The following is a 24384-nucleotide window of genomic DNA, read 5'->3' as shown; positions in this document are numbered from 1 at the left end:
CTTGCAATTCATCCTTTGAATAGCATACCGAAAGCAAAAAGGTCTAGAGTACAAATCATTACTTCAAACTTTAAAGTATTAATTTGTACTCTAGGCCTCTTTGCTTTTAGGTGTGCTACGCTTTGAAATCAACAACAAGCAGTATAATCAAAGTGCAAACTATTTTAGCTGTAATAATATCCTGCTCGCCGTCACATTATTATACTCATTCAAGAGGGATGTTCCTTTAGAGAAATGAATGTGTCTGCTAATCTTTTGTTGTCTCCGACTCTGCGTCTTGTTTTAAAATGTCAACCGATGTTTGTGAGATTCAAAACGAGAACTGTGAGCGTAGAAATTTGGCCACTACTTGTTCACTTTAGCAGACAAAAACTGTACTAATCATGCCTTTTCAGACGGGGGCATTGTGAGGTGTTCTTAACATACCCCGACATCCTCTAGAATCTCTTGTAACAATCTCTTGTGAACTGACAGAACAAACAGTTGGGTTACTAGCTTGATTATTGTCCTAGATGATGGATGTGTAAACATAAAGTGAATAAAAATGTGAATTTTTATTGAAACCAACATTTGGCTCTCTCCCTCCCTCTCTTCCACCATGCAGGACATTCTGAACAACCTGGACAAACTGGAGCCAGCTGACCTGGATGATGACGACCTCCTGCTGGATGTGGACCTCCCTGAGGAAGGCTCTCTACACAATGGTGAGAGGACAGACAATAGTGGCTCCAGGTGCAGTCACATACAGTGTTGATTGACCTCTTCATCTTTCCCCAGACTTGGTGCTCTTTAACAATATGATTGGTTCAGAAGAGCCCTAATCATTACAATGAAAGCCTAATCACTGTGATCAGATCCGGTCACCTTTTGAATGTAGCTCTTCATTCCACTGTGTAATTGTAATCATGTTTCTTTTCCATTTTATATCTAATCATGACACATTCCCTAGCCCTATAACAAGTGCTGATTAGGTAGCAAGGTAAAGTAATCCCATTTATCGTTTTGGTAAATAAGCTTTGATTCTCAGAGATAGCATAATTGTCTTTGTGTGAATTTATGGGTGTGGATGGGCATGCATGCGTGTCTGTGTTTTATTACATCACGGACATTGACCGTGAACCTTGGGTAATGAAGTCTCTCAACTGTATTGTGAATGCCGTGCTGACAATGCTATTCATGGGTAATGTAGTTCTTTCTACTGTTCTGAAAACACTTTGCCCAGTGTCAGACCACTGACCAGTCTTGCCAAGGGATTGCTAACAAGGGTCCCTTTATGACCCCAAAACACACAGACAAACCCAGAGCTTATGTAGTCTTCAGACACACACACACACACACACACATTACTGGGGCAGCTGCCCTTTAATTAGAACTAGCTAATGAAAGACTATATAAACAGCCACAGCTTTGTTTTTCTGTTTACAGAGTGCTACAGTGAGTGTGTTGTGTTGGTGTGTGTGTGTGTGAGTGAGTGTGACAGGAATGTTCACTCTGAAAGAATGTGAATCCAACCGGCATACTTTACTCCTCCTTTTTGGAAAGAGCCCATATTTATAGTCCTGTATGTCATAGCTAAGGGAGAGGGGAGCAGAGAGAGGGCCCAGCCAAGCTCAGCCGTTTGGGGCAGGCCTAGAGAGAGGGGAAGAAGGGAGGGACATTTACTGTTGCATAGTCTTAGGCTCACTCTCCTCCCCTTCCACCCTCCTTCCCATTGACACGCAGGCTCTGCCAGCCAAGCAGGAAGGGGAAAGGAAGACGGGAGAAGGGAAAGGGAGGCCCTGCTATTTTCTCCAGCAGGCAGGCTCCAGCTCCAATGACAGGAGAGGCCCAGTGGTCTCTCCCTCCCTCCCCAAGCTGGTGACACCCAGCCTGTCCACGAACACAGCCACCCCAGCCTCTCCCTCCCTCTCTGGCCCCAGCTCCTAGAGAGTTTCTAGGAGTTTCTCTAGCCCTTTAAATGGCTGACTGGCACTTTAGCTCACACTGTTTTCTCACACTTTCTTATATTTGGATTTTCAGTTTTGTACGTGTTGAGAACAAGTTCATGGTTGTAGCAGAGAGTCTTGGAATGTAGCTGAGCTGACTATTTGGACAGGGTCGTCATCAGTTGTGGTATGTGGAGAGAGGCTGGATGAAGTATTTCTTGAGTCCTCAGCTGAAGAAAGTGGCTGACTTTCTGTATTCTGTGTCATTTGTTTTGCACCACCTCATGGTACAACTACAGTAAGTTTCAGTTATTTGAAGACTGGCAATCAATTTTATGGAGTCTATCTTTTTGATGTTGTCTCGGTTCATTAATGGCTTGTTTGAATAGTGTTGCCAAATATTTATGTCCCTTCCTTTCTTGCTCTGTTTGAAAGAGAAATTGCGAGTTTGTTAAACTTCTCTCTTGATGTTTTCCCCTGAGAGTCCTACTGACTGTAGGCCTTAGCTTGAGTCTAGAACTGCCGTCTTCTTTGGTTTTGATGTCTTATTCAGTACAAATCAAACTTCAAGCAATGAAGCAATGTGTGAATGTTTTATGAGATGAAGAACTGCTTAAAGAATCCTTATTTTGCTATTTGGTTGTATTCTGACTTTCTGAGTGTGTGTGTTTGTTTGTGGGTAGGTGTGTGTGTAGGAACAAATAGATATCCTCTAAAAATCTAAACAAATCAAGTTATTTGTCACATGCTTCTCAGGGTTCTACACAAGCTTTTTCCACTGGTGCTTTTCCAGTTGGCAGCAGCAGCACATAACTTGGTTGCACCAATATTTATATATACAGTGCCTTTGGAAAGCATTCAGACCCCTGGACTTTTTCCACATTGTTACGTTACAGCCTTATTCTAAAATGGATTAACTAAATACAAATCCTCAGCAATCTACAAACAATAACCCATAATGACAACGTGAAAACAGGTTTTGTAATTTAGGGAAAATTACAAAAACTTTAATAAAGTACCTTATTTACAAAAGTATTCAGCCCCTTTGCTATGGTATTCGCAGTTTAGCTCAGGTGCATCCTGTTTCCATTGATGATCCTTGAGGTTTCTACAACTGTCTTCCGGCGCCGACAGAGATGGCCGCCTCACTTCGTGTTCCGAGGAAACTATGCAGCATTTTGTTTTTTATGTGTTATTTCTTACATTGTTACCCCAGGAAATATTAGGTTTTATTACATAGTCGGGAGGAACTATTGGATATAAGAGCAACGTCAACTCACCAACGTTACGACCAGGAATATTACTTTCCCGAAGCGGATCCTCTGTTTCGTCCACCACCCAGGACAATGGATCGGATCCCAGCCGGCGACCCAAAACAACGGCGCCGCAGAAGGGGCAGACGGAGCGGTCTTCTGGTCAGGCTCCGTAGATGGGCACATCGCGCACCGCTCCCGAGCATACTACTCGCCAATGTCCAGTCTCTTGACAACAAGGTAGACAAAATCAGAGCAAGGGTTGCCTTCCAGAGAGACATCAGAGATTTTAACGTTCTTTGTTTCACGGAAACATGGTTCACTCGGGATACGTCATCAGAGTCGGTACAGCCACCTGACTTCTTCACGCATCGCGCTGACAGAAAGAAGAAGGGCGGGGGTGTATGCCTTATGATTAACGAGACGTGGTGTGATCATAACAACATACAGGAACTCAAGTCCTTTTGTTCACCTAAACTAGAATTCCTTACAATCAAATGATGACCACATTATCTACCAAGAGAATTCTCTTCGATCATAATCACAGTTGTGTATATCCCGCCCCAATCAGACACATCGATGGCCCTGAAAGAACTTCATTTGACTCTATGTAAACTAGAAACCACATATCCTGAGGATGCATTTATTGTAGCTGGGGATTTTAACAAGGCTAATCTGAAAACAAGGCTCCCTAAATGTTATCAGCATATCGAATGTATGACCCGGGCTGGCAAAACCCTGGATCATTGTTGTCCTAACTTCCACATTGCATATAAAGTCCTCCCCCGCCCTCCTTTCGGAAAATCTGACCACGACTCCATTTTGTTGCTCCCAGCCTATATACAGAAACTAAAACAGGAAGCGCCCATGCTCAGGTCTGTTCAACGCTGGTCCGACCAATCGGATTCCACGCTTCAAGATTGCTTCGAGCATGTAGACTGGGATATGTTCCGCATAGCGTCGGACAATAACATTGATGAATACACTGATTCGGTGAGCGAGTTTATTAGCAAGTGCATCGGTGATGTTGTTCCCACAGCGTCTATTAAAACATTCCCCAACCAGAAACCGTGGATTGATGGCGGCACTCATAAAAAACTGAAAGCGCGAACCACTGCTTTTAATCAGGGCAAGGTGACCGGAAACATGACCGAATACAAACAGTGTAGTTATTCCCTCCGCAAGGCAATCAAACAAGCTAAGCGTCAGTATAGAGACAAAGTAGAGTCGCAATTCAACGGCTCAGACACGAGAGGTATGTGGCAAGGTCTACAGTCAATCACGGACTACAAAAGGAAAACCAGCCCCGTCGCGGACCACGATGTCTTGCTCCCAGACAAACTAAACAACGTCTTTGCTCGCTTTGAGGACAACACAGTGCCACTGACACAAGGTTATTTTTTTCACTAACATTGAGTGGCTGCTACCAACATACTGAATCATCTCTAGCCACTTTAATAATGAAATTGGATTTAATAAATGTATCACTAGTCACTTTAACCTCTCTTGGGTACGTGAGACGTTAGCGTCCCACCTCTTCAACAGCCAGTGACAACACAGTGCCAAAACCTGCGGGCTCTCCTTCACTGCAGCCAACGTGAGTAAAACATTTAAACGTGTTAACCCTCGCAACCCCAGCCGCGTCCTCAGACCATGCGCAGACCAGCTGGCTGTTGTGTTTACGGACATATTCAATGAATCCTTATCCCAGTCTGCTGTTCTCACATGCTTCAAGAGGTCCACCATTGTTTCTGTTCCCAAGAAAGCAACGGTAACTGAGCTAAATGATTATCTCCCCGAAGCACTCACTTCCGTCATCATGAAGTGCTTTGAGAGACTAGTCAAGGACCATATCACCTCCACCCTACCTGACACCCTAGACCCACTCCAATTTGCTTACTGCCCCAATAGGTCCACAGACGACGCAATAGCAATCACACTGCCCTAACCCATCTGGACAAGAGGAATACCTATGTAAGAATGCTGTTCATTGACTACAGCTCAGCATTTAACACCATAGTACCCTCCACACTCGTCATTAAGCTCGAGACCCTGCGTTTCGATCCCGCTCTGTGCAACTGGCTCCTGGACTTCCTGACGGGCCGCCCCCAGGTGGTGAGGGTAGGTACCAACATCTCCACCCCGCTGATCCTCAACACTGGGGCCCCACAAGGTTGCGTTCTCAGTCCTCTCCTGTACTCCCTGTTCACCCATGACTGCGTGGCCATGCACGCCTCCAACTCAATCATCAAGTTTGCAGATGACACTTTAGTGGTAGGCTTGATTACCAACAACGACGAGACAGCCTACAGGGAGGAGGTGAGGGCCCTCGGAGTGTGGTGTCAGGAAAATAACCTCACTCTCAATGTCAACAAAACAAAGGAGATGATCGTGGACTTCAGGAAACAGCAGAGGGAGCAGCCCCCAATCCACATCGACTGGACAGTAGTGGAGAAGGTGGAAAGTTCCTCGGCATACACATCACGGACAAACTGAAATGGTCCACCCACACAGACAGCGTGGTGAAGAAGGCGCAGCAGCTCCTCTACAACCTCAGGAGGCTGAAGAAATTCGGCTTGTCACCAAAAACACTCAAACTTTTACAGATGCACAATCGAGAGCATCCTGTCGGGCTGTATCACCGCCTGGTACGGCAACTGCTCCGCCCACAACTGTAAGGCTCTCCAGAGGGTGGTGCGGTCTGCACAACGCATCACCGGAGGCAAACTACCTGCCCTCCAGGACACCTACACCACCCGATGTCACAGGAAGGCCAAAAAGATCATCAAGGACAACAACCACCCGAGCCACTGCCTGTTCACCCCGCTATCATCCAGAAGGCGAGGTCAGTACAGGTGCATCAAAGCAGGGACCGAGAGACTGAAAAGCAGCTTCTATCTCAAGGCCATCAGACTGTTAAACAGCCATCACTAACATTGAGTGGCTGCTACCAACATACTGAATCATCTCTAGCCACTTTAATAATGAAATTGGATTTAATAAATGTATCACTAGTCACTTTAACCTCTCTTGGGTACGTGAGACGTTAGCGTCCCACCTCTTCAACAGCCAGTGAAACTGCTGGGCGCCAAATTCAAATACAGAAATACTCATTATACATTTTCAGAAAACAAAACATATTTTACATAGTTTTAAAGATGAACGTCTTGTGAATCCAACAGTCAGATTTAAAAAATGCTTTACGGCGAAAGCATACCTTACGATTATTTGAGAACATAGCACAGCAGACAAATCATTATAAACAGTAACCAGCCAAGTAGAAGAGTTACACAAGTCAGAAATAGAGATAAAATGTATTCCTTACCTTTGATGATCTTCATATGGTTGCACTCAACAGACATTAATTTACTCAATAAATGTTCCTTTTGTTCGATAAAGTCTCTTTATATCCAAAAACCTCAGTTTTGTTCGCGCGTTTTCTTCAGTAATCCACAGGCTCAAACGCAGTCAAAACAGGCAGACAAAAAAATCCAAATTGTATCCGTAAAGTGCATAGAAACATGTCAAACGATGTTCATATTCAATCCTCAGGTTGTTTTTAGCCTAAATAATCGATAATATTTCAACCGGACAATAACGTCGTCAATATAAAAGGTTCGTCAATACAATAACGTCGTCAAACAAGAAAGGCACTCTCTCTGTCGCGCGCATGAAAAAGTTCTGTGACACTTTAGGGTCCACTCATTCAGACTGCTCTTACTTTCTAATTTTTCAGAATACAAGCCTGAAACAATTTCTAAAGACTGTTGACATCTAGTGGAAGGCATAGGAACTGCAATTTTAGTTCTAAATCAATGGATACTGTAATGGCATTGAATAGAAAACTACAAAACCCCCAAAAAACTACTTCCCGAATGGATTTTTCTAAGATCAGTTCTTTTATACTCACAGACACTATTTTAACAGTTTTGGAAACTTTAAAGTGTTTTCTAGCCAAATCTACCAGTTATATGCATATCATATCTTCTGGGCCCAAGAAGCAGGCAGTTTAATTTGGGCATGCTTTTCATCCACAATTCCGAATGCTGCCCCCTACCCTAGAGAAGTTAAACAATGCCACTTTATTTATATAATGTTTACATACCCTACATTACTAATCTCATATGAATATACTGTACTCTATACCATCTACTGAATCTTGCCTATGCCGTTTGGCCATCGCTCATTCATATATTTTTATGCACATATTATTTTTCATTCCTTTACACTTGTGTGTATAAGGTAGTTGTTGTGAAATTGTTAGGTTAGATTACTTGTTAGATATTACTGCATGGTCAAAACTAGAAGCACAAGCATTTCGCTACATTCACATTAACATCTGCTAACCATGTGTATGTGACAGATAAAATGTAATTTGATTTGAACTTGATTAGAGTCCACCTGTGGTAAACTAAATTGATTGGACATGATTTGGAAAGGCACACCTGTCTATATCAGGTCCCACATTTGTCAGTGCATGTCAGATCAAAAACCAAGCCATGAGGTCTAAGGAATTGTCTGTAGAGCTCCGAGACAGGATTGTGTCGAGGCACAGATCTTGGGAAGTGTACCAAAAAAATGTCTGCAACATTGAAGGTCCCCGAGAACACAGTGGCCTCCATCATTCTTAAATGGAAGATGTTAGGAACCACCAATACTTAGAGCTGGCCGCCCGGCCAAACTGAGCAATCGGGGGAGAAGGGCCTTGGTCAAGGAGGTGATCAAGAAACCGATGGTCACTAACCGAGCTCTAGAGTTCCTCTGTGGAGATGGGAGAACCTTCCAGAAGGACAACCATCTCTGCACCACTCTACCAATCAGGCCTTTATGGTAGAGTGGCCAGACGGAAGCCACTCCTCAGTAAAAAGGCACATGACAGCTCACTTGGAGTTTGCCAAAAGGCACCTAAAGGACTCTCAGATCATGAGAAACAAGATTCTCTAGTCTGAAACCAAGATTGAACTCTTTGGCCTGAATGCCAAGCGCCACGTCTGGAGGAAACCTGGCACCATCCCTACGGTGAAGCATGGTGGTGGCAGCATCATGCTGTGGGGATGTTTTAGATTTGCAGGGACTGGGAGACTAGGCAGGATCAGGGCAACAATGAACCAAGCAAATTACAGAGAGATTATTGATGAAAACCTGCTCCAGAGCACTCAAAACCTCAGACTTGGGCGAAGGTTCACCTTCCAACAGGACAACGACCCTCAACAAACAGCCAAGACAACACAGGAGTGGCTTCGGGACAAGTCTCTGAATGTCCTTGAGAGGCACAGCCAGAATACCATAGGGCGGCGCACACTTGTCCCAGCGTTGTCCGGGTTTGGCCGTCATTGTAAATAAGAATTTGGCTTATTTAACTGACTTGCTTAGTTAAATAAAGGTTAAATAAAAGTAAACCTCTGGAGAGACCTGAAAATAGCAATGCAGCAACACTCCCCATCCAACCTGACAGAGCTTGAGAGGATCTGCAGAGAAGAATGGGGGAAACTCCCCAAATACAGGTGTGCCAAGCTTGTAGCGTCATACCCAAGAAGACTCAATGCTGCCAAAGCTGCTTCAACAAAGTACTGAATACTTATGTAAATGTGATATTTCAGTTGTGTCTAGATTGATGAGGGAAAAAACTATTTAATCCATTTTAGAATAAGGCTTTAACGTAACAAAATGTGGAAAGTCAAAGGGTCTGAATACTTTCCGAAGGCAATGTGTGTGGGTGTGTGTGTGTGTGTGTGTGTGTGTATATATATTTATTACACAAACACACACACACACACACATACAGTTGAAGTCGGAAGTTTACATACACCTTAGCCAAATACACTTAAACTCAGTTTTTCACAATTCCTGACATTTAATCCTAGTAAAAATTCCCCGTTTTAGGTCAATTAGGATCACCACTTTATTTAAAGAATGTGAAATGTCAGAATAATAGTAGAGAGAATGATTTATTTCAGCTTTTATTTCTTTCATCACATTCCCATACACTCAATTAGTATTTGGTAGCATTGCCTTTAAATTGTTTAACTTGGGTCAAACATTTCAGGTAGCCTTCCACAAGCTTCCCACAAAAAGTTGGGTGAATTTTTGGCCATTCCTCCTGACAGAGCTGATGTTACTGAGTCAGGTGTGTAGGTCTCCTTGCTCGCACACGCTTCTTCAGTTCTAACCACAATTTTTCTATGGGATTGAGTTCAGGGCTTTGTGATGGCGACTCCAATACCTTGACTTTGTTGTCCTTAAGCTATTTTGCCACAACTTTGGAAGTATGCTTGGGGTCATTGTCAATTTGGGAGACCCATTGGCGACCAAGCTTTAACTTCCTGACTGATGTGTTGAGATAATGCTCAATATATCCACATAATGTTCCTTTCTCATGATGCCTTCTATTTTGTGAAGTGCACCAGTCTCTCTTGCAGCAAAGCACCCCCACAAAATGATGCTGCCACCCCCGTGCTTCACGGTTGGGATGGTGTTCTTCATCTTGCAAGCCTCCCCCTTTTCCCTCCAAACATAACGATGGTCATTATGGCCAAATAGTTATATTTTTGTTTCATCAGACCAGAGGATATTTCTCCAAAAAGTACGATCTTTGTCCCCATGTGCAGTTGCAAACCATAGTCTGGCTTTTTTATGGCGGTTTTGGAGCAGTGGCTTCTTCCTTGCTGAGTGGCCCTTTCAGGTTATGTCGATATAGGACTCGTTTTACTGTGAATATAGATACTTTTGTACCTGTTTCTTCCAGCATCTTCACAAGGTCCTTTGCTGTTGTTCTGGGATTGATTTGCACTTTTCGCACCAAAGTACGTTCATCTCTAGGAGACAGAACTCGTCTCCTTCCTGAGAGGTATGACGGCTGCGTGGTCCCATGGTGTTTCTACTTGCGTAATATTGTTTGGACAGATGAACGTGGTACCTTCAGGTGTTTGGAAATTCCTCCCAAGGATGAACCAGACTTGTGGAGGTCCACATTTTTTTTCTGAGGTCTTGACTGATTTTTTTTATTTTCTCATGATGTCAAGCAAAGAGGCACTGAGTTTGAAGGTAGGCCTTGAAATACATCCACAGGTACACCTCCAATTGACTCAAATTATGTAAATTAGCCTATCAGAAGCTTCTAAAGCCATGACATAATTTTCTGGAATTTTCCAAGCTGTTTAAATGCACAGTCAACCTAAGTGTATGTAAACTTCCGACTTCAACTGTACATACACACTGATAATGACCTGGCCTGTGTCCCATAATGTGCCTGCATTCCATACAAAACTAAACTTTCAGGTAAATTTGCCTGTGGCGCACTGGGCCAGTGCCAACTGAAAGCTACTGGCCCAAATGAAAGAAATTCTGTCCCGGGTCAAGATCTGATAGGAAAGCAAATGATGAGTGCATAATTTCAATAGCAGGTGATTTTAGATTTAATTTGCGGTCTGAGAAAATATTCTATACAGGGTTCATACAGACATTTGAACGTGAAATTCAAGGGCTTTTTCAAGCACTTAAATTGTAATTTAACTTCTCTAGGGTAGGGGGCAGCATTCGGAATTAAACTGCTCAAATTAAACTGCCCAAATTAAACTGCCCAAATTAAACTGCCAGCTACTCATCCCCAGAAGATAAGATATGCATATTATTAGTCGATTTGGATAGAAAACACCTCTGAAGTTTCTAAAACTGTTTGAATCATGTCTGTGAGTATAACAGAACTTATGTAGCAGGCGAAACCCCGAGGACAAACCATTCAGAATTCTTTTTTTTTGAGGTCACCCTGTTTTCAATGATCTTTCATTGGGAATCCAGATTTCTAAGGGACTTGCTTGCAGTTCCTACCGCTTCCACTGGATGTCACCAGTCTTTAGAAATTGGTTGAGGTTATTCCTTTGTGTAATTAAGAAGTACGGCCATCTTGAAAAAGTGTCACTTCATGTGTACTGTTTGATAGAGGCGCAAGACCAGAAAGCATGCTTGAGTTTGTTTTCTTCCTATATTGAACACAGATCATCCCGTCTTCAATTTTATCGATTATTTACTTTAAAAAATACCTAAAGTTGTATTACAAAAGTAGTTTGAAATGTTTTGGCAAAGTTTACAGGTAACTTTTGCGATATTTTGTCGCCACGTTGCGCAAATTGGAACCAGTGTTTTTCTGGATCAAACGCGCCAAATAAATGGACATTTTGGATATATATCGACGGAATTAATCGAACAAAATGACCATTTGTGATGTTTGAGACATATTGGAGTGCCAACAACAGAAGCTCGTCAAAGGCATGAATTATATTTGTATTTCTGCGTTTTGTGTCGCACCTGCAGGGTTTAAATGTTTTCTCTCTTTTGTTTACTATGGTGCTATGCTCAGATAATAGCATCATATGCTTTCACCGAAAAGCCTATTTGAATTCTGACATGTTGGCTGGATTCACAACACGTGTAGCTTTAATTTGGTATCTTTCATGTTATGATTTAAATGAAAGTTTGATTTTTATAGTAATTATTTAGAAATTGGGGCTCTGCATTTTCTCTGGCTTTTGGCCAAGTGAGGCAGTAACGTCCCGCCTAAACTCAGATTTTCGGATATAAATATGAACTTTACCGAACAAAACATACATGTATGTATTGTGTAACATGAAGTCTTATTAGTGTCATCTGATGAAGATCATCAAAGGTTAGTGATTCATTTTAACTCTATTTCTGCTTTTTGTTACTTCTCTCTTTGGCTGGAAAAATGGCTGTGTATTTCTGTGGCTATGTACTGACCTTACATAATCGCAAGGTGTGCTTTCGCCGTACATCCGTTTTGAAATCAGACACTTTGGTTGGATTAACGAGAGGTTTATCTTTAAAATTGTGTATAATGCTTGTATGTTTGAGGAATTTTAATTATGAGATTTCTGTTGTTTTGAATTTGGCGCCCTGCAATTTCACTGGCTGTTGGTTAGGTGGGACGCTACCGTCCCACATACCCTAGAGAAGTTACGGACCTACATTTTACATGTAATTGTTGTAATAGCCTATAGATGAAAAAGAAACTCCCCCCAAAATGTATGCAAAAACATATGCATTACCACTTTAAGAATGCATTTTTTATAATCTATACCAAATGGTATTAAGCATTGATTTTCACCTTATTTTTACATTCTAAAATGTCAGAGTAATGTGAGCATTGCCTGACTAAATAGACAGCATGCTCCCAACTCAAACACACTAATAAAGTCTGTCCATGTGGCATCTAGTCAGCCTCACCATCTGAGATGATGGGTTACTGTATCATGTTTTAAAAACAAGAAAGCGACCAAAATGGTTTCCCTTTGTAATGGAATGTATGGAAAATCAAGCCAAAATCCAATGTTGTCTATGTGAAAAGTTATGGTTAAAGAAAATGTATTTGTATTTTTTGTGGGGGGGGGTGGTCAAGGTGAGGAAGAGGATTATTTAAAATACTGTTTGAAGGTAGGGTTTCAGATGTTTTTGGAAGATGGGCAGGGACTCTGCTGTCCTAGTCATGAGAGTACGTAGAGCAGACACAGATCCTCTCCACGTCACCAGGTAGGATGCAATACAAGAATGTGCAGAGCCTAAGACGCCCAGCACTGAGAGGGTGGAGAGGAGGATCTGATGGTTCACGGTGTCGAAGGCAGTGGATAGATGTAGAAGGATGAGAAAAGAGGAGAGAGAGTCAGCTTTGGCAGTGTGGAGAGCCTCCGTGACACAGAGAAGAGCAGTTCCGGTTGAGTGACCCATCTTGAAGCCTGACTGGTTAGGGTCAAGAAGATCGTTCTGAGAGAGATAAATAAAAGAAAAGAATGAGGAGACACAGGTCTATAGTTTGACGTCAGATGAGTCGAGGGGAGCAACTCGGGCCATTTTGACCTCAGAGGGGATGCAGCCAGTGGTCAGGGATAAGTTGAGGGAGGTGAGAAGGTCTCCAGAGAGGGTCTGGAGAAGGGATGGGGGTCTAGTGGGCAGGTTGTCGGGCAGGTAGACCTCACTAGTCACAGGATGTCATCTGGAGAGAGAGGAGAGAAAGAGGTCAAGGCGTAGGGTAGTTCTCTGCGAGTGAGACCAGTGGAGTCAATAGGCTGAGTGAATGAGTAGCGGATGTCGTCAACCTTTTTTTCAAAGTGGTTGACAAAGTCGTCTGGACCATATGATTTTTGTGGGTTGACACGTTGAAGGTATTGCTTGATGTCTTTCACAGAAATCTGTATATCAACAGCTGGTATGCTGTCTATACTGTCCAAGGCCACTTTCTGCTGCGATGTAAAATCACAAAAAGTCAAACCTACAATAGAAACTGTTAAAATACTTTGCAAAAGCAAGGTCATTTGACAGTCATCCAATGTCTCTTTGGTTTGTAGCCTATGATGGTTTGTAGCCCTTGCCAGGCTTTCTTACTGTCCTTGAAAAGGTTTTATAATTGGTGTTTGTACACTGCTTTGCACTCCTTAAATGCTTTTAAGTTGCCTCTGAATATTTTTCCTTTCCTCTTTACTGCCACCTGATTTAAAACAAATTTTTTTCTGGTTGAGGAGTTCTTTTAATTCCTGAGTTACCCACAGTTTATTATTGGGGGAGATATTGCCTTCCTTTTTGGGAATAATGAGATCCTCACCGAAACAGATGTACTCAGAGACGGTATCCGCTGCCTCTTCCAGGTCATCGGTGCTGTCCATCAGAGCTGCCCAATCAGTGGACTCAAAACAGTCATGGAGAGCTTCAGTCCAGCTTTTAATCTCCACCTTTTTAGCCTTTTCTCATTGCAGACGTGCTTTGTAGACTGAGATGAGCTGAACCATGTTATGATCCGAACCCACAAGATAGTAGTGCCTTGGAAAAATACACACCTGGGATGTTAGCAAAACAGAGGCAGAAGGGCTTCATTTCGGGTAGGACATGTAACATATTGCTGATATGATGGTAAGTCTTCAGATAGATTGCACATGTTAAAGTCTCCCAGGATCAGCTTTACTGCTTCAGGTGACTGTCTCAGCCTGGGATACAAGGTCGTGAATCAAGTCTGCAGCTATTTGGGAGTCAGCGTGGGCTACGTAAACAATAAATAATCGGACCTGATTTATTTCCCATGGCAGGTAGTATGGCCGTAGGTTAAGAGCAAGGAGTTCAATGTCTTTATTACAGACCTTGTGCTTAGTTGTAATATGGGCAGGATTGCAATATTTCTCATTGATGATTGCACAAACTCCACCACCATCTCTTACCAGAGTTGATGTTTCGGTCCATTCTAATAATTGTTGAGCCATAAAGCTCCACAATGGAGTCGGGATCCTTTTCCGTAAGCCAGGTCTCAGATAGACAGATCAAGCAGGATTGTCAGTACTCTGAGAGGTATTGGGTACAAGCCCGTACGTAGCTCATCAGTCTTATTCCTTATGCTTTGTACATTGCCGTGCATAATAGAGGTGTTCTGAAGGGCTGTTTTTTAATCCGATTCGAAATTCCTCCTCTATTGCCACGCTTCCTTGGTTTAGAAGCCTTTCCTTGGGAACACGTTGATTGTATTAATGGTGGTTGTGCAGCTTGTTTGGTGTGTTTCACAAAAAAACATACTGCTATTTACCTCATTATTAATTATCCAATTTAATACAACTAAAAACTTTGTTGGTTAAGGTAGATCACAACTTTAAACAAACAGAAGAGACGAGCACAAATGACCATGTCGCTGCAAGAACAGACGCCACTTTCCATGTATAGTTCCTGACAGGCGCTCCTAACAAACACTAATTGCTAATTGCCTAGCAGAGGTGGAGAGCACACCTCCCTGTACTAATTGCTGATTGCCTAAAAGAGGTGAATCCACTCCCCCTCCAATACAGCCACTGATTACTGGAGATATCAGGAGTCCTCCAGCAATAGAATGAAGCATGGAGCCTGAGAAGCTGGTTATATACACTCAGAAAATAGATTAAACCATTCCCCCTCCAATACAGTGATTACCAAAACAAGTAACAAATTGCCCTGCTCCTTGATCCTGGTTGATGTGTCAACAACTATCTGCAAATGACCAAGTAGGAAGACAGGCAGCACTTAAAGTAGATGGCCCTAGCTAGCAAAAAGACGGTACTAGACCACAACAGATAAAGACAAACAAATGATACTTATCACTCCTGGGGCCTGTTGCACAAAACTAGGATAAGGGATTAAGCCAGGATATCTTGGTGATCCTGGCTCAATTGATCCGTAATCCGGTTGCACTAAAGATGGATAGGGGGCAGGAGGATATGTTATGGTATAAATTACCATGGAGATTTATTCTGTGGAGCTAGCCTGCTCCAGACCAGGCTAAATTCCAGGATCTATTTAATCTCATCCCTAATGTCAGTCAGCAGTCACCACAAATGGAAACCAATAGTTATTTCACTGCTCACTATACATTGTTATCACATATAACTAGACCCACTGTTATTATTTAAACGTTTGTGATCATTAATTTCAATGATTTTGGATAAAAAATTATTTTTAGATGATGTTGCTATCATTAGATAATTTACAGTTTCCCATAGACTATAAGGCTATATATAAAATGATAGAATATTAGGGCCACAGAGGGGAAAAAAACACAAGTCATAATATTGTAACCAGTTGTTTTAAAGGAGGACAGTTGTTAAAATGACAGATGTGGGGCATTTCGTGAAATTGTACTTCAGTATGGTTTCATAAACAAAGACATGCTGATGTGCCAGAATATTAAGTATCACATTGTCATAAGTATCAAAACTGTAAAAACAATATGTAGCTTTTCTGCAGAAAGAACCAGCCTCATAAATGTATGACTTTATCCTTTTTCTTCAGTGTGGCCCTAGTACTCTGTCATATAAACAAATACACATTCCATATGAATATAAAAACACAATGTGTAACATTATGTTCCTTTATTGAATAAGGACAAAACAAAGCAGGTAAACCATCAGCTCCTTTCGAAACTGAAGTCACAGTGACTCTACAAGATGGAAAGCACAGAATCCAAGCATATTATACAAAATGATACATACACATTCAAAGGTCTGTATATAACACACCCTGCATGTCTGCACACTAAAATAAATGCAGGACAAATCCATACACATCAACTGAACAGACAAATGAATGGATGCAGTAGCCTCCCTGCAGCCTTGTATTACACACAGTATACCGCACAAACATCATAAGAGGCCAAATTCGTCAAAAAACGAACCCAAAAAAACCCAAATTCCTCTGCCACCGCAGGACATATTTAACCAAAATTGAAAGCACACATACTAACTAAAATAATTCAACACATATTGGTCCCTCAGCAGCCGACCACTGTCGTCATCAGGGAAGATTGCCGGATTGTCCCAGTCCATGGCTGGTGGCACTCTGGGGGCCCTCTCCTTCCTCAGGCAGGCCACATTGTGGAGGACAGCACAAGCCACAGTAATATCACATGCCCTAACAGGGCTGACCCTTAATTTGTGAAGGCAGTGAAAGCGTGCCTTCAGGAGGCCAAAGGTCATTTCAACTCTGGCCCTGGTCCTGGCATGGGCATGGTTGTAGGCCTGCTGTGCTTCCTGGGGGTCTGTGAAAGGTGTCAGGAGAAAAGGCTGGCAGCCATACCCCCTGTCTCCCAGCAACACACCAGAGAATTCACCTGTCAACACAAAATCTCATCATTACTACCTCATAAACACAGTGATATTCTTGACACAGCCATGATGGTTATAAATAGGGGTTGTGTGGCTTACCTTGTGATAGGCACTGATAGATTTCAGAGGCCCGAAAGATTCTGGAGTCATGGACTGAGCCAGGCCATTTTGCCACAACATTGCTGATCACACAGTCAGCATTGCAGACCATCTGAAATCATAAGATGAGGAATATTACACCAATCAATGCACATCACTGGCAATGCAGAGTGTTCGTCAATGGACAATATCAAAAAGTTATGTTCACCTGAACATTAATGCTGTGAAAGGATTTCCTATTCACAAAATCGGCCTCATGGGCACCTGAGGGGGCTTTTATCCTTATGTGTGTGCAGTCCACTGCACCAATGACATTGGGGAAACCTGTCACACAAAGTAATGAGTATCCTACTATGTGTTAACAGTTGTCCTGTAATTTGTAGATCCTCTTACCTGCAATCCTATAGAACTCCTCTTTGATGTCACAGAGTCTTCTGTGGCCAGGGAAGGAGATGAAGACATCTGCTAATGCTTTGATAGCCAGACACACACTCCTTATTGTGCGGCAAATTGTGGCCTTGTTCAGCTGTTCTGCATCCCCCACTGAGTACAGGAAGGCTCCACTAGCAAAAAAGCGCAAGGCCACACAAACCATTTGCTCCACACTCAGTGCATGGCTCCGTGCAGTGCGGTGCTTAATCCTGGGACCCAGTAGTCTGCATAGATACCTGATGCCATCTGCAGAAAACCTGTATCTTTCATATAGATGGTCATCAGGGAAGGCCAGTGGGTCCAACCGGTCCCTGAAGACCCTTTCTCGCCTGAAGGCTCTCCTCAGCACAAGTGCTTCTTCATCCACCACATCTCGCACGAATGGGCATGCCATTGTCAGAGCAGAAAGGAACACACAATTTTGGGCCTTCATATAGGCTAGTGGCCACACCTGGTGCTGGGGGGGTGGGCAAAAGAGGGCGATGCCTTATAACGATGACTTGGTTGTACTGATTGCTGGGAAAATAAAAAAAACCTTAGAAAGATGCCACCGTCCTGTGTGCTCACAATAAGAGCTCATATGTCATGGCTCACTTGACTTTACGAGAATATACCTAATTTTTATTTTGAGCTGTGTCATCTTCTTGGAGCTGGGGGAGGAAAGAAAAATAATGATTAATACATTTGTGTTACAGTTAGCATACAGTGTACATTGAAGGCATATCTCACCTCCCTCTCAAGTTTTTTTATTTCAAGGTCCAGTTTCCTAATTGTCCTCTTTTTTATTTCGGACTCCAGTGCAAGATTTTCCATCTTTTTCTTCTTGTACTGAATGTCTATATTTACATTTACATTTAAGTCATTTAGCAGACGCTCTTATCCAGAGCGACTTACAAATTGGTGCATTCACCTTATGATATCCAGTGGAACAACCACTTTACAATAGTGCATCTAACTCTTTTAAGGGGGGGGGGGGTTAGAAGGATTACTTTATCCTATCCTAGGTATTCCTTAAAGAGGTGGGGTTTCAGGTGTCTCCGGAAGGTGGTGATTGACTCCGCTGACCTGGCGTCGTGAGGGAGTTTGTTCCACCATTGGGGTGCCAGAGCAGCGAACAGTTTTGACTGGGCTGAGCGGGAACTGTACTTCCTCAGAGGTAGGGAGGCGAGCAGGCCAGAGGTGGATGAACGCAGTGCCCTTGTTTGGGTGTAGGGCCTGATCAGAGCCTGAAGGTACGGAGGTGCCGTTCCCCTCACAGCTCCGTAGGCAAGCACCATGGTCTTGTAACGGATGCGAGCTTCAACTGGAAGCCAGTGGAGAGAGCGGAGGAGCGGGGTGACGTGAGAGAACTTGGGAAAGTTGAACACCAGACGGGCTGCGGCGTTCTGGATGAGTTGTAGGGGTTTAATGGCACAGGCAGGGAGCCCAGCCAACAGCGAGTTGCAGTAATCCAGACGGGAGATGACAAGTGCCTGGATTAGGACCTGCGCCGCTTCCTGCGTGAGGCAGGGTCGTACTCTGCGAATGTTGTAGAGCATGAACCTACAGGAACGGGTCACCGCCTTGATGTTAGTTGAGAACGACAGGGTGTTGTCCAGGATCACGCCAAGGTTCTTAGCACTCTGGGAGGAGGACACAATGGAGTTGTCAACCGTGATGGCGAGATCATGGAACGGGCAGTCCTTCCCCGGGAGGAAGAGCAGCTCCGTCTTGCCGAGGTTCAGCTTGAGGTGGTGATCCGTCATCCACACTGATATGTCTGCCAGACATGCAGAGATGCGATTCACCACCTGGTTATCAGAGGGGGGAAAGGAGAAGATTAATTGTGTGTCGTCTGCATAGCAATGATAGGAGAGACCATGTGAGGATATGACAGAGCCAAGTGACTTGGTGTATAGCGAGAATAGGAGAGGGCCTAGAACAGAGCCCTGGGGGACACCAGTGGTGAGAGCACGTGGTGCGGAGACAGATTCTCGCCACGCCACCTGGTAGGAGCGACCTGTCAGGTAGGACGCAATCCAAGCGTGGGCCGCGCCGGAGATGCCCAGCTCGGAGAGGGTGGAGAGGAGGATCTGATGGTTCACAGTATCAAAGGCAGCCGATAGGTCTAGAAGGATGAGAGCAGAGGAGAGAGAGTTAGCTTTAGCAGTGCGGAGCGCCTCCGTGACACAGAGAAGAGCAGTCTCAGTTGAATGACTAGTCTTGAAACCTGACTGATTTGGATCAAGAAGGTAATTCTGAGAGAGATAGCAGGAGAGCTGGCCAAGGACGGCACGTTCAAGAGTTTTGGAGAGAAAAGAAAGAAGGGATACTGGTCTGTAGTTGTTGACATCGGAGGGATCGAGTGTAGGTTTTTTCAGAAGGGGTGCAACTCTCGCTCTCTTGAAGACGGAAGGGACGTAGCCAGCGGTCAAGGATGAGTTGATGAGCGAAGTGAGGTAAGGGAGAAGGTCTCCGGAAATGGTCTGGAGAAGAGAGGAGGGGATAGGGTCAAGCGGGCAGGTTGTTGGGCGGCCGGCCGTCACAAGACGCGAGATTTCATCTGGAGAGAGAGGGGAGAAAGAGGTCAAAGCACAGGGTAGGGCAGTGTGAGCAGAACCAGCGGTGTCGTTTGACTTAGCAAACGAGGATCGGATGTCGTCGACCTTCTTTTCAAAATGGTTGACGAAGTCATCAGCAGAGAGGGAGGAGGGGGGAGGAGGGGGAGGAGGATTCAGGAGGGAGGAGAAGGTGGCAAAGAGCTTCCTAGGGTTAGAGGCAGATGCTTGGAATTTAGAGTGGTAGAAATTGGCTTTAGCAGCAGAGACAGAAGAGGAGAATGTAGAGAGGAGGGAGTGAAAGGATGCCAGGTCCGCAGGGAGGCGAGTTTTCCTCCATTTCCGCTCGGCTGCCCGGAGCCCTGTTCTGTGAGCTCGCAATGAGTCGTCGAGCCACGGAGCAGGAGGGGAGGACCGAGCCGGCCTGGAGGATAGGGGACATAGAGAGTCAAAGGATGCAGAAAGGGAGGAGAGGAGGGTTGAGGAGGCAGAATCAGGAGATAGGTTGGAGAAGGTTTGAGCAGAGGGAAGAGATGATAGGATGGAAGAGGAGAGAGTAGCGGGGGAGAGAGAGCGAAGGTTGGGACGGCGCGATACCATCCGAGTAGGGGCAGTGTGGGAAGTGTTGGATGAGAGCGAGAGGGAAAAGGATACAAGGTAGTGGTCGGAGACTTGGAGGGGAGTTGCAATGAGATTAGTGGAAGAACAGCATCTAGTAAAGATGAGGTCAAGCGTATTGCCTGCCTTGTGAGTAGGGGGGGAAGGTGAGAGGGTGAGGTCAAAAGAGGAGAGGAGTGGAAAGAAGGAGGCAGAGAGGAATGAGTCAAAGGTAGACGTGGGGAGGTTAAAGTCACCCAGAACTGTGAGAGGTGAGCCATCCTCAGGAAAGGAACTTATCAGGGCGTCAAGCTCATTGATGAACTCTCCAAGGGAACCTGGAGGGCGATAAATGATAAGGATGTTAAGCTTGAAAGGGCTGGTAACTGTGACAGCATGGAATTCAAAGGAGGCGATAGACAGATGGGTCAGGGGAGAAAGAGAGAATGTCCACTTGGGAGAGATGAGGATCCCAGTGCCACCACCCCGCTGACCAGAAGCTCTCGGGGTGTGCGAGAACACGTGGGCAGACGAGGAGAGAGCAGTAGGAGTAGCAGTGTTATCAGTGGTAATCCATGTTTCCGTCAGTGCCAAGAAGTCGAGGGACTGGAGGGAAGCATAGGCTGAGATGAACTCTGCCTTGTTGGCCGCAGATCGGCAGTTCCAGAGGCTGCCTGAGACCTGGAACTCCACGTGGGTCGTGCGCGCTGGGACCACCAGGTTAGAGTAGCAGCGGCCACGCGGTGTGAAGCGTTTGTATGGTCTGTGCAGAGAGGAGAGAACAGGGATAGACAGACACATAGTTGACAGGCTACAGAAGAGGCTACGCTAATGCAAAGGAGGTTGGAATGACAAGTGGACTACACGTCTCGAATGTTCAGAAAGTTAAGCTTACGTTGCAAAAAATCTTATTGACTAAAATGATATAGTACTGCTGGCTGGTGAAATAGGCTAGCTAGCAGTGGCTGCGTTGTTGACTTTGTTTGAAAGTGTAGCTGGCTAGGTAACCTCTAACTGGCTAGGTAACCTCGACAATTACTCTAGACTACACAATTATCTTGGATACAAAGACGGCTATGTAGCCAGCTAAGATCAAACAAATCAAACTGTTGTACTGTAATGAAATGAAATGTAATACTACCTGTAATACTACCTGTGGAGCAAAGCGGAATGCAACTACTCGCTCCAAACCAAACCGGAAGTGCGTATCGTAGAGGGAGAGGCAATAGAAGTGTTGTTTCTTGTATTATTGTCTTTTGTGTCTTTAGAGGACTGCTTCACCTTAATGTCCCCTTTCCCTTTTCTTCTGTCCTTATTTTGTCCCACTTTGTCCCTTCTTTGTCCCTTCTTCTCTTCTGCCAACTAGACACTCCTTGTTAGCTAGCTAGCTTCTTTCAGGAATGTCCCTAGCAACTGCCTAGCAACAGGTAAACAACTTAGCTAGCTAAGAAAACGGTATAATTTTATGAAAAATTGTTACTTTTTCAAAAGCCTTTCTTCTTTGTTTGCTGCTTGTTTGGTCTCCTATTCAGTTTGCAGTTTTCTTTTGATTTTTTTTCGATGTACTTTACTCTAAAAAAACATTTAAATTTCAATATTTGTAGGAGCTCATCTTTTCAGCTGCTGCTGCTTAATTTGGAACTCACTCTATGTCTGCCAGTTCTATTTGGCGCCGGAGGTGGTTGCCATACAACTTTCTGATAGCTTGTGAGCTCTGTGAACACAATACAATTAGCGCAGCTGGAATTTGGCAGGATGTGGTGTCCTTTTATTAATACGCACTATGTTGCCAGGCTGGTTTTCCCACTGTATAGCATCTGGGTCCTGTAAAAGAAATTAGATTTTTGGATTTTGATGAGGACTCCTCACCATTGTAGAGTAAATAGTACTTTCACAGTCTTAACATGATACCTCATGCCTTCTGGAATCCAGAGAGATGGTCTCCTCCTCATCATCGTCTCCATCATGTGCTGTTGCTGCTGCACTGGGGCCTTCACCCTATCACATTTAATCGGATTCATATTGAAGCTAGTAGACAAGACATGCCAGGCCTACAGTATGCCTTTGATGGAGTACTCACTGGATCAGCATCGTCTGGTGCTTGTGCTGGTGGCTCTAACAGGAACACAGTGCTGCCAGACACTGCAAGGCAATAGGTAAACCAAAGTCAGACAGTCCAAATTGATTCAATATGAATGTGGTTGTATCCCATGTAGAGATGGAAGGACATACCTTGAATGAAGCGGGTGGCATCTTGGGAGGAACCTATGCTCGTCTCTTTCCCCCCAGGGATCCCCTCTAAGACGGGCCTGCCTTTATTTAGCTCCAAGGCCATGTCCTCTGCTGGGGTAAGGTCAGCCTTTGGTGACCCACCACCCGTGCCTTGTCTGTGGGTATTCTTTTTCACTGCTAAAACAGTACAGACAATGTGTGAGCAGGCACCTTCTGGGTACAATATATGCTTGTGCTTTGTTAAATATTAGTCAGGGACCATACCATTCTGCAGAATGTTCTTGTATTTGATTTTGACCTGCTGCCATGTCCGTTTTGGCCCGTTCATGTTTAATCTACACACACACACACACACACACACACACACACACACACACACACATTTAATGGAGTCACACTGCAAAAAATTACTTGGTATTTTTGTCTTGTTTTCAGTAAAAATTTCAAAAAATTTATCATAGCTTTATACAGTGTGATGGAGTTACTTTACACAATTTCACTCATATCTGCAGTGCATTTCAATTAAAAATTTAACCGTTTCATAATTACAGTACAACTGCATTTTTGGAGATGTGAATTAAATATTTGAATTGTAATTGTGATGTTTCAGCGGAGCGGTGAGTGTGTAATTGTGCACTACTTACGCATTCAGGCGGTCTGCAATACTTTGCCACGCTTTTTCTCTTTGCTTTATCACTGTGGCGGTGTTGCCTTTCTTCTTAATTATATCTTTTACCTCCTCGTATGCCTCCATGAGGATTTGTGCTTCCGACGGGGAAAAGTACGCGGCTCTAGTTGCCATGGTAAATCAGTTAATCTGTGATCTGTGGCGGGGTCTATTTGAGTGAGCCGTGAGCGCGCACCTATCCAGGATTGGTTTCACCTGGCTTAATGAATCCGTGTCTGCTCATCCTGGCTTGGTCTTTGTGCAACCAATTAAGCCTGGACGCACATGTTTTGGCTTCATTGAGCTCAGCTGAGTCATTTATCCCGGATGTCTTAATTCTACTTTTGTGCAACAGGCCCCTGGAGATATCAGGAGTCTTCTAGCTACAGAATGAAGCGCAATACCCTTCAATTGAAATGTCAGGAAATGAAAGCGCCTACATATCTCATAAAATGTTATCATAAATTAAATCACAGAATAATTATATTGGATGATTAAAAAAAAAGCTAATTGGGAACAAAAAAGGAACGTGACCAGGTAAAAAAATATATATACTGTATATATTTTTTTGACCTAATCAAAATTTGTGTTTCACTGCCAAGTCAAATGGATGCAACTGTTTCAAGTCAAAGTCAAATGCAACTGTTTTGGTCACAGTATCGAACCCAGGTGTAGACTAACAGTGAAATGTTTCTTATGGGTCCTTTTCCAACAATGTAGGGATAAAGATAAGCTATGTTCTCAGGGGGCAATATTTGTTTGTGTGTATACAGGAGTCTGTTTACATGCAACATATAGAACCACTGCCCCCAGACACACACACACACACACACACACACAAACTTCTTAGATTCTAAGCTAACTCTTGGATGACCGTGACCTCTCTTTCTCTCTGTGAAGACGCTAACGGGATGTCCCATTTTGAACGCTCAGAGAGGGGGGGACGACAAGGTCACTGGAGGAGAAGGCAGCATCACTGGAATGGACCGGATCACTTCCACAATGACAACAGGTGAGAATCAG

At 43.9% G+C, this 24384-nt stretch overlaps 1 protein-coding gene and 1 pseudogene across 2 annotated transcripts; one reads left to right on the top strand and one right to left on the bottom strand.

The window, feature by feature from the left end:
• The window catches only part of LOC139569824 (serine-rich coiled-coil domain-containing protein 2-like), a 97665-nt pseudogene that overhangs the window by 49620 nt on the left and 23661 nt on the right, over positions 1-24384 (top strand).
• LOC139570928 (putative nuclease HARBI1) lies at positions 16030-18167 on the bottom strand. Of its 2 annotated transcripts, XM_071393263.1 has the most exons (6): positions 18058-18167; positions 17943-17978; positions 17290-17844; positions 17105-17220; positions 16897-17008; positions 16030-16802 (listed from the first exon to the last, which is right to left on the bottom strand). In XM_071393263.1, the coding sequence occupies exons 3-6, from the start codon at positions 17759-17761 to the stop codon at positions 16432-16434; spliced, it is 1071 nt and encodes a 356-aa protein (XP_071249364.1). In that variant the 5' UTR covers positions 17762-17844; positions 17943-17978; positions 18058-18167; the 3' UTR covers positions 16030-16431. The 2 variants fall into 2 exon arrangements, with proteins under 2 accessions (XP_071249364.1, XP_071249362.1); XM_071393261.1 differs by having other exon boundaries at positions 17290-18160.

Source organism: Salvelinus alpinus, chromosome 3, assembly GCF_045679555.1.
Source record: "Salvelinus alpinus chromosome 3, SLU_Salpinus.1, whole genome shotgun sequence".
Taxonomy (NCBI): domain Eukaryota; kingdom Metazoa; phylum Chordata; class Actinopteri; order Salmoniformes; family Salmonidae; genus Salvelinus; species Salvelinus alpinus.
This window is presented reverse-complemented; position numbering and strand designations above follow the sequence as displayed.

Bases quoted from the DNA above. Each gene is read 5' to 3' on its own strand.
- LOC139570928 (XM_071393263.1), bottom strand. From the start codon at position 17,761: ATGAAGGCCCAAAATTGTGTGTTCCTTTCTGCTCTGACAATGGCATGC. The intron at 17,221-17,289 runs GTAAGAGGATCT...TTTGTGTGACAG, and splicing joins GGAGTTCTATAGGATTGCAG to GTTTCCCCAATGTCATTGGT. The intron at 16,803-16,896 runs GTAAGCCACACA...TTGTGTTGACAG, and splicing joins CTATCAGTGCCTATCACAAG to GTGAATTCTCTGGTGTGTTG.